Here is a 16,386-nt window from a genome sequence, read left to right as displayed (position 1 = left end):
GTCGGGCAGAAATCACATCGCGTCAACACCCACCGTGGCCCTTCGCGATGCTTGTTTTAATTAAACAGTCGGATTCCCCTGGTCCTCACCAGTTTTCAGTCAGCTGCTGGACGCCAGCCGGAGGGTTCCCCCAGCGGTCGCCGTAGCTGAGGTGATCCGCGAGAAGGGCCCGACACGCGTCCAGAGTGGCCGCCGCTGACCGCGTACCCGGTCCCCTCCAACGGCCCGCCTTCCGCGCCGGCGATGGACACCGCCCCGCGGTACAAGAGAAAGAAAGCCCCCCCACCAGTGACGCCGTGAGGTGCCACCGGATGAGCACCTCCCGGTGCCGCACACTGAGCCTCCGGCGGCGCAGAGAGGAGGGCGACGGAGGGACTGCTCCCCCAGCCGCGGCACGTGCCCAGCGGTTTTACCACAAATATGAACATCGGCCAATGATATCGGTGAAAGTCAAGTTTATTACCGATAAGCCGATATCAGTAAACGAGGCGAATATCGGCCGCTACCGATGTTCGGCCGATAAATCGGTGCATCCCTAGTACATTGTGTTTGCTAATCGCATAGAAGACTTATGGGAGATTAGAAAACCCTTAAAAACCCTTGTGCAATTATGTTAGCACAGCTGAAAACTGTTTAGCTGGTGAGAGAAGCTATAAAACTGGCCTTCCTTTGAGCTAGTTGAGTATCTGGAGCATCACATTTGTGGGTTCGATTATACTCTCAAAATGGCCAGAAAATTAGAACTTTCATCTGAAACTCACAAGTCTATTCTTGTTCTTAGAAATTAAGGCTATTCCATTCGAGAAATTGCGAAGCAACTTCGCAAACTTTCCTACAACGGTGTGTACTACTCCCTTCAGAGAACAGCACAAACAGGCTTTAACCAGAGTAGAAAGAGATGTGGAAGATCCCGGTGCACAACTCAACAAGACGACAAGTATTGTCTCTAGTTTGAGAAATAGACGCCTCACAGTTCCTCAACTGGCAGCTTCTTAAAATGGTACCCTCAAAACGCCAGTGTCAACGTCTACAGTGAAGAGGTAACTCCGGGATTCTGGCCTTCTAGGCAGAGTTGCAAAGAAAATATCTGAGACTGGCCAATAAAAAGAAAAGATTGATATGGGCAAAAGAACACTGGACATTGGACAGAGGAAGATTGGAAAAAAGTGTTATGGACAGACAAATCAAAGTTTGAAGTGTTTGGATCAAACAGAAAAACATTTTTGAGATGCAGAACAGGCGAAAAGATGTTGGAAGAGTCTGCAATGCTGTAATTGCTGCAAATGGATCATTCTTTGACGAAAGCAAAGTTTGAAGAACAAAATTAATATTTCAAATAAAAATCATTATTTCTAACCTTGTCAATGTCTTGACTATATTTTCGATTCATTTTGCAACTCATTTGATAAATTTAAGTGTGAGTTTTCATGGAAAACACGAAATTGGCTGGTGACCCCAAACTTTTAAACGGTAGTGTATGTGAGGATGCTGTTTGTAGACTACAGCTCAGCATTCAACACTATTGTGCCTACCAAGCTGGGCCCTAAGCTCAGGAGCCTGGGTCTTAAAATCTCCCGGTGCAACTGGATTCTGGACTTCCTGACAAGTAGACCCCAGGTGGTGAGAATGGGCAACCACACCTCCTCTTCACTGACTCTGAGTACCGGGGCCCCTCAGGTACCCGGTAATCATCCTTAAATTTGCGGACGACACTACCATCCTGGGTCTCATCTCTAACAACGATGAGACCGCTTATAGAGATGAGGTAAAGGGCTTGGTAACATGGTGCCAAAATAACAACCTGTCTCTCAACGTCTGCAAGACCAAGGAGATGATCATGAACTTCAGGAAGCTGCAGAGAGGGGGGGTCATGATCCCATACACATCGATGGAGCCGTAGTGGAGAGAGTCTTTAGTTTGTTTTAGGTTGTGGTTTTGAGTTCAAGTGTTACTGCTGCTAGTCAGTGTCGATTTCCTCTTTTAGCAAGTTGTTTTTAGTTCATTATTATTCTTGGACCCTTGGACTTTACTCCAGGAACATAACAACCGTCAAGGAATTTCAGGCTTTTTCTGCCTTGCCTAGCCAACGCAATGTGGGTGACGAACAAAACATACAGTCAAAGTGTTATTTTGACAACTTCAACCTGAGCTCTGATAGATATGACTGTGAGACAATGCAATGCTCTAGGTTTAATCTTAGTGGAAGTACACATTATTTTATGCTATCTACCATAACGAACGGCTTGCCATCCCTATTATTTGCAATATTTTTCGCCCCGAGAAAGTTGGCTGAACCATTCCCATAATGCACTTGTCTTAGTATTCGTGTTAGAATTATCTACATTATCTTTTCCCAGTGTCTTAAATTTGTTCATACTTTCTTGAGTCTGCCACCTCAATGCAGGAGCCCAAACATTAGTAAGTGTGCTGCTCTTCCTCCTACACTCTGTGCTGTGTAACTCTATTCCAGCCACACGATTGGTTCGGCACAGCGCTATGCTCATTATCGTTCGCTGTTTCACCAAAACATGGATGAGATGAGTTCCATCAACGTTATATCGTTTTATTGGCCAGCACTACTTGCAATCAAAGATTTATTCAGTATGGGCTAAACACGTATCGGCTTAACCTGTATGTTGGACGCTTTTCATTGATTAGTCACACATGATCAATTAAACATGCTTAGCTGAATGAGTGCATTTCTTTTCGAGTTTAATTAAACTTTTTAGAGGCTGTGTTTAAGGTCATACATAGTGTCAGATGCTTGTCAAAGGTTTTTCTAAAACCGTTTATGTAAGAGGGCAAGAGAAAGAGACAGGAAAAGAGCAAGCGGGACTATGCAAGTGCTGCTCTGAAAAAATAATAAAATTATCATTATGTGATGATCAGTGTTGATATTGTGGCATCATGGGGGGGTTGGTCTGTGCTGTTACTTTCCCTCAGGTTCTGATTCTATCATAAATAAGTTACGCATATCTTTTATAATCAACCACTCATAGTGATGAATTTTATCCCGGACAAACATGTTCACTAGAAGTTTCCACAGTAGAATTTTTCACTTCCTCATTTTATCGACACTGTGTTGCAGATGCATTCGTCGTCAAGCCCTCTCGACATCTTACCCAAATCAGTCCTAAAAGAAGTAATCAGTACTATTGGCCCTAGACTTCTTAGAATTCTCAATTGTTCTTCTGTCTAAATCCCTGAATTTTTTTTTTTAGAAAGCCACCATTCAGCCTTTATTGAAAAAAGCCAAATTTAAAGGCAAAATTCTTAAAAAGGTGGTTTCGACCCAACTGCTAGATATCTTAGAGAATAATAAAAAATGACAAATTCCAGAGTGCAAACGACACCTTATGGAAACCGCCCTCCTTAAAATTACTAATGATTTATCAATTTCTGCCATTGCTGGTGATTGCACCGTTTTACTGCTCCTTGACATCAGTGTTGCATTTTACACTATTGATCATAACATTCTGATCAATAGGCTAACGCAATGCGTCGGCATATCGGCATATTCAAGTTATATCTCTTAGATAGATAAATGTCAGTTTCCATTGGAAATAACCCCTCATCCTTGGCCCAACTGCGGAATGCCACAAGGTCCATTCTTGGTACCATACTATTTTCGCTCTACATGCTCCCATTAGGAAACGTCATCAGCCGTTTTAATGGGATATCATATCATTCGTATGCGAATGACAACCAAATATAGTTTGGACTGTAATATGTTTTTTGTATTGTTTTTTGAAGGAGAGAGTGGGATGTGTTTACGGTTGAAGCGGATCATCCTGATGGATCTCTGGTTCCTCAGAGCTGGATCCTCCCAGACCCCCCGTCACACCAGGACTGGGTTTCCACTCTGCACACATAGTGAGACAGATCACTGTAAGTAATGTCAATAAGAGACAGAATTAAACTCACAGGTGTCAATCAAAGCTCCCATCCCTTATCCCTCCTATGGAGGACATGGAAATAAGACAAATCTACTTGCATCAGACTGGACCAGCACACTCTAACTGTATTAATAAATACCAAGAATAATTCCATATACTGTTAGATGAAGAGAGGCCTGAGTTTTCTTGAAATAATGACAAAATTGACTAAATAATTACCAAGTTGTCAGACCAAAATTCTGTATTTCAGACCTAAAAAGTGATGATGTGATAACTGCATTTAACTCACTACAGCATAGTGAGGAGAAAAACAGTGTCACAATGTTCATGTGATAACATCCACATATGTATTAAGGTCTAATGATGGCTCTGGACTACCTGATGAGATGCAGTATTAACAGAACCCAAGTGGAGACCAACTAATAGTGTCATTCTATTGTGATATATTCTCTCATAAAAAGCTAAATCCATTCATATTTTTTTTTTTTCACGAATGAACAGATTAACTTTGGTTGTACCACCCTAGTTATTGTTAGTGTATTTAAACTCATCTTTACCACCCTAATACAATTGTATTGTATTGTTTACTAGTGGGGTTTTAGCCTCAATGGTTCCTGTCTTAAATTTATCCAGTAACCTGCCTTTCCTCCCTACCAACATTTTTTTTTTTAACTTTGTAACAAGTCTTTAAGTTACTAGTCAACACACCTTGCAGTTTGTCTTAATTAAGGCGGGGTTCTATCATGGTTACAATTCCCTTAAGACTCAATTCTTTTAGCATATAAATTCTGACTCAATGAACAATGGGCAAAATGGATAGAGAGCATGCCCTGAAATGGCCAGTTAAAGGTTGTTGTTTTAATTAGCCATTGCAATGAGATGTCTATAGGTCTATGCTTCATTACCTTGCATGCAACAGACTGTTCTTTTCTTCCCTGTGTGTGTGCTTGTATGAACATAAGCAAAATAAAGATGGTTAAAGAGTGACCAAGCTCCTTTATCCTCTTTTTTTCTTGTTTTGGTGTTGTAAAGAAATAACTGGATTTGCCAGTCTGCACGCAGCAGGTAGATGAGATGGCGTCAAGGGTCCACCAGGTGCCTTGTAGGAGTAAGCTATTATTATATTATATATTATGTTGTCACTGATATTGACACCCTTTGCTGTAGATCAGTATGGAAACACATTATGACTCACCCGTGGTAAATCACAAATGAGAATCACCTGTGATAAATTGTCTGTGCCCATGTGACATTAATTAGCCAATGAATTATTACATCCGTGTTTTTAAAAAGCCACTTGTTATTCCCTGTTCCTTTGTGACAATGGTGAAGACAAAGGAGCTGTCTGAGGACATCAGAAGGGCTATTACTAGCATACACAAGACCTCCAAAGGGTATAAGGCCATCTCCAAAGACCTTGGTATTCCTGTTTCAACAGTGCGTAATGTTATAAGAAGTTTGCCAAGAATGGAACTGTCAAGAAGCTCCCTGGGCGTGGGTGTAAGAGAAAAAATGAAGAGAGAAGTCTTCTGAGGTTGGTGCGAATGGTGGGAAAAACCTTACCTCAAACATCCAAAGACCTGAAGGCCAACCACGAACAGTCTGGAGTCATGGTTTCAACAAGTACCATACCTCGCACACTAAACCAAACAGGGCTTTATGGGCGAAGGCCAAGGAAGACACCATTGTTGAGGAAAAGACATAAAAAGGAACGACTGATCTTTGCCAAAGAGTACCTGGACAAACCGCAGTCCTTCTGGGAAAATGTTCTGTGGACAGATGAAACAAAGATAGAGCTTTTTGGCAATGCACACCAACAGTTTGTTTACAGACGGCGCAATGACGCCTACAAGGAAAAGAGCACCCTACCAACAGTTAAGCATGGTGGAGGATCCATAATGCTGTGGGGCTGCTTTGCTGCATCTGGTACTGAAGGCCTTGACTGTATCACAGCAGATTTTAGAGCAAAATGTCCTACCCAGCAAGACAAAGACCCAAAGCACGCAGGAATGGTTGAAAAGGAAAAAATGGACTGTTTTAAAATGGTCAGCAATGAGTCCTGATCTCAATCCGATTGAAAATCTTTGGGGTGAGCGGAAATCTGCTATTGGGGATAAGAGTGGGAGAAAATACCAGCTGAGAAGTGCAAGAAGCTTATAGATGGCTACAAGGAACGTTTGTAGGCTGTCATCACTGCCAAAGGGTGTGCAACCAAATATTAAAGTGGGTTGACGTTATTGCTGCACGTGATGTTTTTTCTGTTTCTTTTTTGAAATTACAATATGCAAGTTGAAAAAACTATCTTTTTGTTAATTTACTTTGGACCTCCAATTAAAAGATCCTGATGATATAAATTTGGTACATTTCCATTTATTTCTGAAGATATTGCACAGGTTATGCAACAAATTTAGGGGTGCCAATAGTGGTGAGCAGGACTTTATCCACATTAAACGGGACGGGAGGCTGATGATTCCAGAAATATAAAATTTATACAAGTCTGACACATGATTTAAAGAGACTGATCCAACAGCATAGGATCATGTGCAAAGTATAGAGTACTGGCATGTACTTGATATAAATAACAGATTAAAGAGAGAAGTTAAAAGCGCAAGACCCAATTTAACAAAGCTAAATTATGTGTAAAACGAGAACAGCACACTATAAGAATCCTAACACTGGTGTGATTGCACCAGTGGATTTTCACTGGAAGCGATATTATACAATGAAATAACAGAAGAGGGCCTCTAGTTTACAGAGCCATTAACTCACCAATATTCAAGCCATTACACCAAGATTGCACAGTACCCGTCAACCATATTCTACGTTGCCCATAGAATAAAGGACAAAATAAAATAAAAGAAAGAATCCAGAAACAAAACAAATTAATCAGAAAGAAATCCTAAATAGAGAATTTTTTATGACAGCCCTTCAATTCATTACAATAAAGCAGAGATCCACGCCGTCCTTATTGTCTTGACAAGTAAAGAATTTTTCCCATTAGTTTGTGTGTACACGCTGACTGGAGGAGATTACAGCGTGCATTTAAAGTGACGGTGATACACACACAGACACACAGCTGTACTCCGGGCTCGCAGCGAACAGTTGGCGTCCACACCTGCTGTGCCCACGCTTCACTTCCTTACAGGACCGGCAGTTGAGAGAGAGAAAGAGGGAGAGAGCTACTAAAGTGTCCCTAAATAAACTTCGCAGACTCCCTGCAGTTGTGGGCATCGCAGTTGTCAGGTAAATTAGAAGTGTGATTTTATCTCTACAATGACATATTAACATAACTGGGAAAGTAACGCTGCTAAAATTATCCTGTTTTAGCTAAAGCTTTTTTTAAGGATTAACCCCACACACAAACAAGCTCAGAAGACCCGTTTCTTTAGCCTGACATCTGGCCTGACTGGTGATGTCCATGTTTTTAGGATGCCACCTCAACAGGCATGACCTTCATACCACAGCTCCCACCTGCCGCTTCTGCAATGGAGGCCCTAGATATTCCATGTCCCTGACCTCCTTTGGGATGAACAAAAGCAAACACTACCTCCTCCATCAGAGCAAATTTACATATAATTCAATTAATCAGTCTTTGATCATGAAGTCATGAAACTCGTTTGAATAGATAGAACACAAAATGTAACATCTCATTACTTTGAGATAGTATCTCATAATTATGACTTAGTATCTCATTATTATGACTTAGTATCTCATTATTATGACTTAGTTTCTCATAATTATGAGATACTGACTGTGGGCGGGGCGCAACAGAACAGGGAAGCCATAGTTGAGCTGCTGCGGCCAGGACAGCCGTCCGTCTCGCGGAAGTGAGCGACTATGCATCGAGGCCGAGACATAACATAATCTATTTTAATGTTTTCTGCTACGTTCATTGTCTTAGCGATGTGCTGCTGCTGCATAATTATAACCAGCTGCTCCAGAACAGACGCTCATTAAAAGTCCGGTCGACCTGTACAGTGCTGTGAAAAAGTATTTGCCCCCTTCCTGGTTTATTATATTTTTGCATATTTGTCACATTTAAATGTATCAGATCATCAAACACATTTTAATATTAGACAAAGATAACCCAATTAAATACAAAATGCAGTTTTTAAATGATGATTTTGTTTATTAAGAGAAAAAAGCAATCAAAACCTACCTGGCCCTATGTGAAAAAGTAATTGCCCCCCCTTGATAAATCATGAATGAACTTTGAGTAACCCCATTTTTGGGAAAGCTGAGTTCACTTTCACTAACCACATCCGGGCCTGATTACTGCGAGACCTGTTGAATCAAGAAATCACCTAAATAGAACCTGTCTGACAAAGTGAGGTGGCTAAAAGATCTTAAAAAGCAACACATCGTGCCGCGATCTAAAGAAATTCAAAAACAGATGAGAAACAAAGTAATTGATATGTATCAGTCTGGAAAGGGTTACAAAGCCATTTCTAAGGCTTTGGGACTTCAGCGAACTACGGTGAGAGCCATTATCCACAAATGGAGAAGACTTGGAACAGTGGTGAACCTTCCCAGGAGTGGCCGGCCTACCAAAATTACTCCAAGAGCGCATCGACGAGTCATCCAGGAGGTCATAAAAGACAAGAGATAACTGAACGGAACTGCAGGCCTCACTTGCCTCAGTTTAGGTCAGTGTTCATGATTCAGCGATAAGAAAGACACTGGGCAAAAATGGCATCCATGGGAGAGTTCCAAGGCGTAGGCCACTGCTGACCAAAAAGAACACTAAGGCCTCGTCTCACATTTGCCAAAAAACATCTTGATGATCCCCAAGACTTTTGGGCAAATATTCTGTGGACTGACGAAACAAAAGTTGAACTTTTTGGAAGGTGTGGGTCCTGTTACATCTGGTGTAAAACTAACACCGCATTTCAGAAAAACCACATCATACCAACAGTCAAACATGGTGGTGGTAGTGTGATGTTCTGGGGCTGGTTTGCAGCTTCAGGACCTGGACGACTTGCCATAATTGATGGAACCATGAATTCTGCTCTCTACCAGAAAATCCTGAAGGAGAATGTCTGGCCATCAGTTCGTGACCTCAAGCTCAAGCGCACTTGGGTTAAGCAGCAGGATAATGATCCGAAACACACCAGCAAGTCCACCTCTGAATGGCTCAAAAAAACTAATGAAGGTTTTGGAGTGGCCTAGTCAAAGTCCGGACTTAAATCCGATTGAGATGCTGTGGCATGACCTTAAACAAGCCGCCAAGGGTGGCACAACCAGTTATTAGGTTTAGGGGGCAATTACTTTTTCACAGAGAGCTAAGTAGGTTTGGATAGATTTTTCCCTTAATAAATGAAAACATCATTTAAAAAATGCATCTTGTATTTACTCGGGTTATCTTTGTCTAATATTAAAATTTGTTTTGTTAAGTGTGACAAATATGCAAAAAAAATAAAAAATTAGGAAGGGGGCAAATACTTTTTCACAGCACTGTATGTGTCGGAGTCTGTTTCCGCCTCACTTCCCCTCTGACCTTCGCTCACTTTACACTTTAACAATAAACACCAACACTGAAGCAGAGTATTAAATAAAAAGTGTCATTTTAATGATAAATGTGTTTAACAGGTAAATAAAATAAACAGAAAGGATCTCAAAAAGACTAAACTGAAAAAACAAAAAGCAAACAACTCATATACAAACAAACACAAGGTAATAATTAAACAGAAATCACTTTTCATACAGAGGCGGACAAATAAACACTTAAAATACAAAACCAATACAGGTTGGCCTGTCTCGATAACATATTTTTTAAAACATAAATAAAATAAACCACTCACAACCAAAACAAGAGATGTAATGAACTCTCTAGTCCTGTTAACAAATATAGCTCTAGAATAAATATTTAACGTTTGGCACAGCATATATGTTACCATCTCAGTAACTGTGATTGGATAATTAGATTAGTATTCCAGCTTTTCCTCCATCTACTTTGTTTTTGTTAATTAATTGCCTCGCAGGATCAGATCAAACTGTCTTACCAGATGTTCCCCACCCCGGCTCTAATTTAACCTTTAAAAGCCAAACACTCAATCTTGTATAATTACTAAATTATTGGAGAAATTACCAGCTGACCCGGGGCTTTAGACCTTCACACCCCTGGTATAAGAAACCTTTAATAATAACATAAAGTAGGAACATTAACAACATTTTTAAACAAAAGACAAGCTCAAACATAAAGTTAATCTGGGAATTAAATATTTGAATTGAATACTAATTGTTATATATAAGTAATCCCCAAAAGATAACCGTCCTGTAAATCATTTAGAATATCTTAATTTTTTCAGAAATTAAAGCAACAAAGGAGAACTTATTAGGCTAAAAATCCACTGTCTGATTATTAGAAATCACACTTGTAACAGAAATCATGGAAAGCAATAGTGATTTTTCTCAGGTAGAAACTGATATGGAATGCCTCACCCACAGGGTGAAGTCCTGCTGTCTCCATTGTCTTCTCAGAAAGATTACTTTAAATTTACTTTTACCTATGAAATATCCAATCAGTGTCAGGCTTTGGGTCAGGTATCTCATCAGCCACACTTATATACTTGGAGGTCTGTAATCCGCCTCATTATTAAATATGGGATTCAACATTTGAGAATGCATCAAACCCGTTACATTTTAACTGATTCAATCAAAGGTCTTTGATTTTTGCATGTTTCTCTTTGCTCATAGGAACTCAAAAGTGCATGCTTTTAGTCAAGTCTGCTTTGTTAGTCTCTCGCCCCTTTTAACCATGTCAGTGTGATTGTCATCAGTCATTCTGCTTAGCAGTTCTTTTAGCTCTTTTATTCTATTTGTTTGTACTTCGAATAGTGAATACGACCTTAGAGAGACCTTCTTTGTGTGTGGCAGTCATTGTCGACTGTTTATTTACATATAATGATGGCCATCAGGCACAAGGAAGTGAAGTTGTTTTTGATGGTGCGAGTGATGGAGTGAAGCGAGAACTGCACATGTTCGTGTAAATGTAAAAAAAAGTTGTAAAACGACGAAGAAGTTCCTTGTCCTCTGTAAGCGAGGACTCTACAGTATAAATAAATAAATGTTTATAAATATATTTATTTCCTTATTTATTTATTTCTGTATTTATTTATACATTTATTTATTTATACTTAAGTCATGTAAAACTTCTTAAGTTTGCTGACGACACAACCCTTATTGGATTAATTTCCAATGGGGACGAGGCCGCCTACAGAGAGGAAGTAAACAGCCTGGCTTCCTGGTGCAGCCAGAACCACCTGGAGCTGAACGCTTTAAAAACTGTAGAGATGGTAGCAGATTTCAGGAGGAGCCCAGCTCAAACCGTCCCTCTCACCATGTGCAACTCCCCAGTTAAAACAGTGGAGTCATTCAGATTCCTGGGGACGATCATCGCACAGGACCTGAGATGGGCGGAGAACATCACCTCCATCATCAAGAAGGCCCAGCAGAGGATGTTCTTCCTGCGGCAACTGAGGAAATTCAGCATGCCGCGGAAAGTGATGGTTGACTTCTACACAGCCATCATTGAGTCCATCCTCACCTCATCCATCACCGTCTGGTTTGCTGCCTCCACTGCCAAGGCCAAGGGCAGACTGCAGCGGATCATCCGGTCAGCTGAGAAGGTCATCGGCTGTGACCTGCCGGCTCTCATAGACCTGTTCCACTCCAGGACCAGTAGGAGAGCCCGCAAGATCATTGCTGATCCTTCCCATCCCGCTCACCACCTGTTCCAGAGACTACCGTCCGGAAAAAGGTTCCGGGCCATCAGGACTAAAACCTCGCGTCACCTGAACAGTTTTTTCCCCATGGCAGTGGGGCTCACAAACAAGCCCCCTGCATCACACTGACTCTGCTGAACCCCCCACCCCCCACCCACCCTTGCACATAATTTATAACTCTATATTACTGGCACTATTACCAATCTCTGCACCTTAAAACCGCACGTAACTCTTTAACTGTATATACTGTTGTTTTTTTGATATTGTTATATTGTTCAATATTGTGTTTTTTAATTTGTTGTTTGTAAAGTGCACCAACCACACCAAGGCAATTTCCTGTATGTGCAAATATACATGGCAATAAAAAGAATTCTGATTCTGATTCTGATGTATGGTCCTCCATTCAATACACGAGCCCTACTCCTAAACTATAAATAATAATAAATATAATGAGGGGGTTCAAATGTTAATGTGTCACTTAAAATAATTTGTTTAAATTATCCCCACATTTGGCCTTGATTTGGCTCCACTATTTATTTATTTTTTCCCCCTCATCTCTAGTCGAGTACAATTTACATGCAATACCGGAGGCTAACCAGGTGGCGGTAATGCGCATGATTCATTGCTGTCTGTGAAGAGAATATTCACAGTAACACCTTCGTTGTTGCTTTAAGGCAGGTTACACATTGTAGTAAATGACATCGTAATGTTTAACAGATTGGCGTTCGACATCGTGTGGTCCTATTGCCACTGGCTGGAGTTAAAACGGAGGCTTCGCATCTGTTATTTAGACGGTGGATCTGTGGGCGGTGTCAGATGCTACGCGGAAGTGTGTGAAACCGAAGTCATATGACCAGGAAGCAGCAGACGGAGAATGGTTCCGAGATAAGGATAAGGTCCTCTATTCGCGGTGACTAACAGACACAACCACCACGGTAATAGCACGGTTAAATCATATTGATACACGGCTACTTTATTTAATCACCAAGTTCTCACCCGAGTCTGTTCGTAGCAGATGTCCACTAACGTTCTCCACACAACAACTCTAATCGTGTCAGACAGTTAATATTTGACTGTCTCTCCTGTGTGTTTGTCTGTGACTTGATGTCTTTAACGGATTGTGTCTGACCATCTCCGTAACTACCTTTCTGTCGGTGACATTTTTTGTTTACTGTCTTTTGTGACATGATGACACTACTGCTAATTAATGATTTTTCAGCAACAACTTAAAAACCAAAGATCAAACCTTCTGGATGTCTTGAAGACCTGACGTTACTTTGTTGAATATTTGTCAAATTTTATGTATCTTTTTAATAGTTATTTATATGGGGTTTTATGTTGTGAATATTGAATATTGAAAGTAGCAGACTGTTCAGATATATATATCTCTTTATTGAGGGAGATGTGAACAGTCAAAGTCCAGAGTGCCCCCAAAAAGCTCTATGACGTTGCAGCCAAAAGTGTGATGATTTTACATGGAATTGTCTCTGACCCTTATTGTTTTAAACTGTCTTTCTCTTTGTCTGTGTATATCTGTGACTGACTTTCCCCCTTTGTTTGTCTCTGTCTATTGCTGTATGTTGCTGACTGTGTTTTCTGTTTTCTGCTTGTTTGCGACTGTGTGTGTCTCTGTGACTCTTAATGTCTGATGGTTTATTACCGACTTCTGTTCTTTGTTTGTCATCGCCTTTCCATTTTGTCTGTTTATGTTTGACTGTTTCTGATTGTTTCTGTGACTGTCTGTCTTTTTCTCTAACTTTGTGTGTTTTACTGTCTGACAGCTGCCTTTGCCCTCTGTTAGTTGTTTTTCTGTTTCTGTTTTTCTCCAACTATCTGTTTTTGACTGTCTCTTACAGTTTCGTCTCTGACTGACTATGCCTGTTTGTCTTTAGGTTTCTGTCTCTCTCGTTGATTATCTTTATGTTTCCGTCTCCCTCTGACTATGAATTTGTCTGTCCTTTCTCTCCTTTTGTCATCAGATGGATGATATCAAAGTTTCTCCTGACTACAACTGGTTCAGAAGCACAGTGCCCTTGAGGAGAGTAAGTATCTAATAATTTATTATGTCGAACAATAGTGATGCACGTAATCACTGAGCACACTGCAAGTACATATCAACACATGAACACTGTCCAAGTAACATACTGATCGATTTTTAATAGATGGTGTAACCTGCAATTTTAATTAAATGAGACATGCATTAAAAAGTGGAGTACGCTCTATTCAGACTATTCTAATAGCTATGTATGAAGAATCCTTCTCTTTGGGGAGACTTCCAAAAATATACAACAAAGCTCTGTTATCCTTAATTGTTCAAATAGATAAAGAACCCACTGATCCAAGAAACTGATAAATAAAGACTGCAAATTTCTAACTATAAAACAATTTGATCCATGAGACTAGAATAGGATTCATCAAGGGAAGGCCATCTACTGACTGTCAGATGCCTGTTACATCTTATACAACCTAATAGAGATGCAAACACAATGATAGCTACCGACTCCTTGAATGCTAAAAAGGCATTTGATAGAGTGGAGTGGGGGCTTCCTACTCCATGCCCTAAACATATTGGGTTTGGAGAAGTTTTATGAAATGGATAAATGTAAAATATTCAGATCCAAGGGCTGCAGTAATACAAATTCAATGATATCGCTCTTCGTAGCACGAGGGACCAAACAGGGAGACCCTCTCAGCCATCTACTCTTTACTAGGGCTGCAACAACTAATTGATTTAATAAATTATAATGGATTATCAAAATAGTTGGCAACTAATTTAGTAATCGATTAATCTGGTCTAAAAATATATATTTATATATGTATATGTATTTACCACATTTTTCTGAACCCGTTTCAAAGTAAAAGCACTCCAGCATTTCACATTCTGAATCCATTCATATGTTCCAACGGGGCTTTGATTGTTATCGACAGACTGAAAGATGCGCATTATCATACCATAGAGTCCTGACATTTAGTTTAGTACATGAACCAACTTGTTCTTGAAGGAAATGCAAGAGATAAACCTGCAACTCCACCGCCAGTAACGGACACACAGCGTGTGTGAAAAACAGACAACCGACAAACAGCTGATCTGCAGCACAACGACAGCCAGTGAGTTCAGAGTGTTGGGGGATTGACAGTGAAGACTGGGAGATTGACCGGTAGATCGCAATCGACGGGTTGGTGACCAATGATTGAGAGGATGTGAGTCATCATTGGTAATGGAACTGGCTATCTTCTATAACTGTTTGGTGTACAGGGACTCTAGGCTCAACTGAGGCTCACCTATATGCCCACGGGACCATTTCCCTATCTGACTCAGTCTGTTTCTGTCCTTTAAAGACAGGTTACCAAACCATGACACCAAACAATACACAATTAATAAAAGCATGACAAATAGTATCAGCAGGGTTTGGTCAATATTAAAATAGGACAAAGGTACAAACAGTACAAACACTGGTGACCATTTTCTTCACATTCACTGCTTCAAAGTTAAATTTGGAGTCAAAAATAGTCCCAAGGTATTTATACGATTCTTTGATGGAAGGTTCTTCGTTTGTGGGCAAGTTTTTTCTAAAATCAATGACGATATCCTTGGTTTTTGAAATGTTAAGTTGGAGGAATGACTCCTACTTGCCGACTCGCAATCACAGAGTCAACTGCATACTTTAAAATGAACCTATCTTTGAGGAGTCACGTAGGACCGCAGGGAAGATGGCAGCACAGTAGGAGAGCTCCCCATGACCGTCAGTTAATTAAGTAAATTTGGAGACACACACTTTTGTGTGAGGGAAAGTGAGGGGTTGTGTTAAAGATAAGAAGTACTACCAGTTTCCGACCAAAAATCTTTTAGTTCTCCATCGAAATGGCAAACAACGGCCAAGCTAACTTTTTCAAAGGTGCGGCGACGAGAAGTAAGCTAACCTCAAAGACCAGCCCGACACCTGAACCCACCTCGCCGACAACGTCAGGTGACAGCGACCCTAAACCTGGAGTGTCTGACGATACACCTATGTTTGAGGAAATACGGAAAATGAGTGCCACTCTTCAGGTGAGCTTAAAGACGCGGTGGAGAGCATACAGATGAGGCTGGGAGAGGCAGAACAGCGGATAGCGGACGTGGAAGACGTAAATACACGGATGGAGGAAAACATTGAGAAGTGTGACAAGCGACTGGAAACACTGTGGATGCGTGTGGAAGACCTGGAAAACCGCAGCAGGAGAAATATCTCAGGGGCTCGGGCTATCTTGCAGCGAGTTTGAAATTGAACGTGCCCACCGCTCTATGGCACCTGTACCGGGCCGAATCAACCGCCCAGGACCATACTGATGCGCTTCCTACGTTCAGCGGCACGAGACAAGGTGCTACAGATGGCTAAGGAGAGACGTGGGATCGACTGGGAGGACTGTAAGCTGTCCTTTTATGAGGATGTGACGAGAGAGTTGGCGGAGAAAAGGAAGGCATTTACTCCAGTGAAGAGACGTTTGCGCCAGCTAAATGTGAGACACAGGCTGGTCTACCCTGCAACGCTCATCTTCACATGGAAAGGGCAGAAGAAAAACTTTCGAGACAGCAAAGAAGCGGAGAAGTTTGTGCGTGATGCTGAATAGAGTACCGTGGGACTTTATGGAAACAAGACGAAGTGTGTGGGAATGAGGTAACTTTGATGATGGTTTGTGGGAGGCGGGAAGAACGGTGCTGTTACGAGCTGACAGGATGCGCCTCATGGACACGGCTAATTTAGATCAGGTTAAGCGGGGGGCGGGGT

At 41.1% G+C, this 16,386-nt stretch overlaps 1 protein-coding gene across 3 annotated transcripts in view; it reads left to right on the top strand.

Annotated features, from left to right (window-relative positions):
- Positions 1 to 12,277: 12,277 nt before the first annotated feature.
- Positions 12,278 to 16,386, top strand: part of spg21 (SPG21 abhydrolase domain containing, maspardin) — a 65,891-nt gene continuing 61,782 nt past the window's right edge. Inside the window, exons 1-2 of one of the 3 annotated variants that reach the window (XM_053418396.1) lie at positions 12,278 to 12,555; positions 13,600 to 13,662. In XM_053418396.1, the coding sequence (XP_053274371.1) occupies positions 13,600 to 13,662 (63 nt within the window). In that variant the 5' untranslated portion in view covers positions 12,278 to 12,555. Of the gene's footprint in view, positions 12,556 to 13,406; positions 13,417 to 13,599; positions 13,663 to 16,386 lie in introns of those variants that run through there. The other 2 variants (XM_053418385.1, XM_053418391.1) reach the window with 2 other exon arrangements.

This window comes from Pleuronectes platessa, chromosome 1 (genome assembly GCF_947347685.1).
Source record: "Pleuronectes platessa chromosome 1, fPlePla1.1, whole genome shotgun sequence".
NCBI lineage: Eukaryota > Metazoa > Chordata > Actinopteri > Pleuronectiformes > Pleuronectidae > Pleuronectes > Pleuronectes platessa.
Note: the sequence above shows the minus strand (reverse complement) of the source record. Positions and strands in the feature narration are given on the sequence as shown.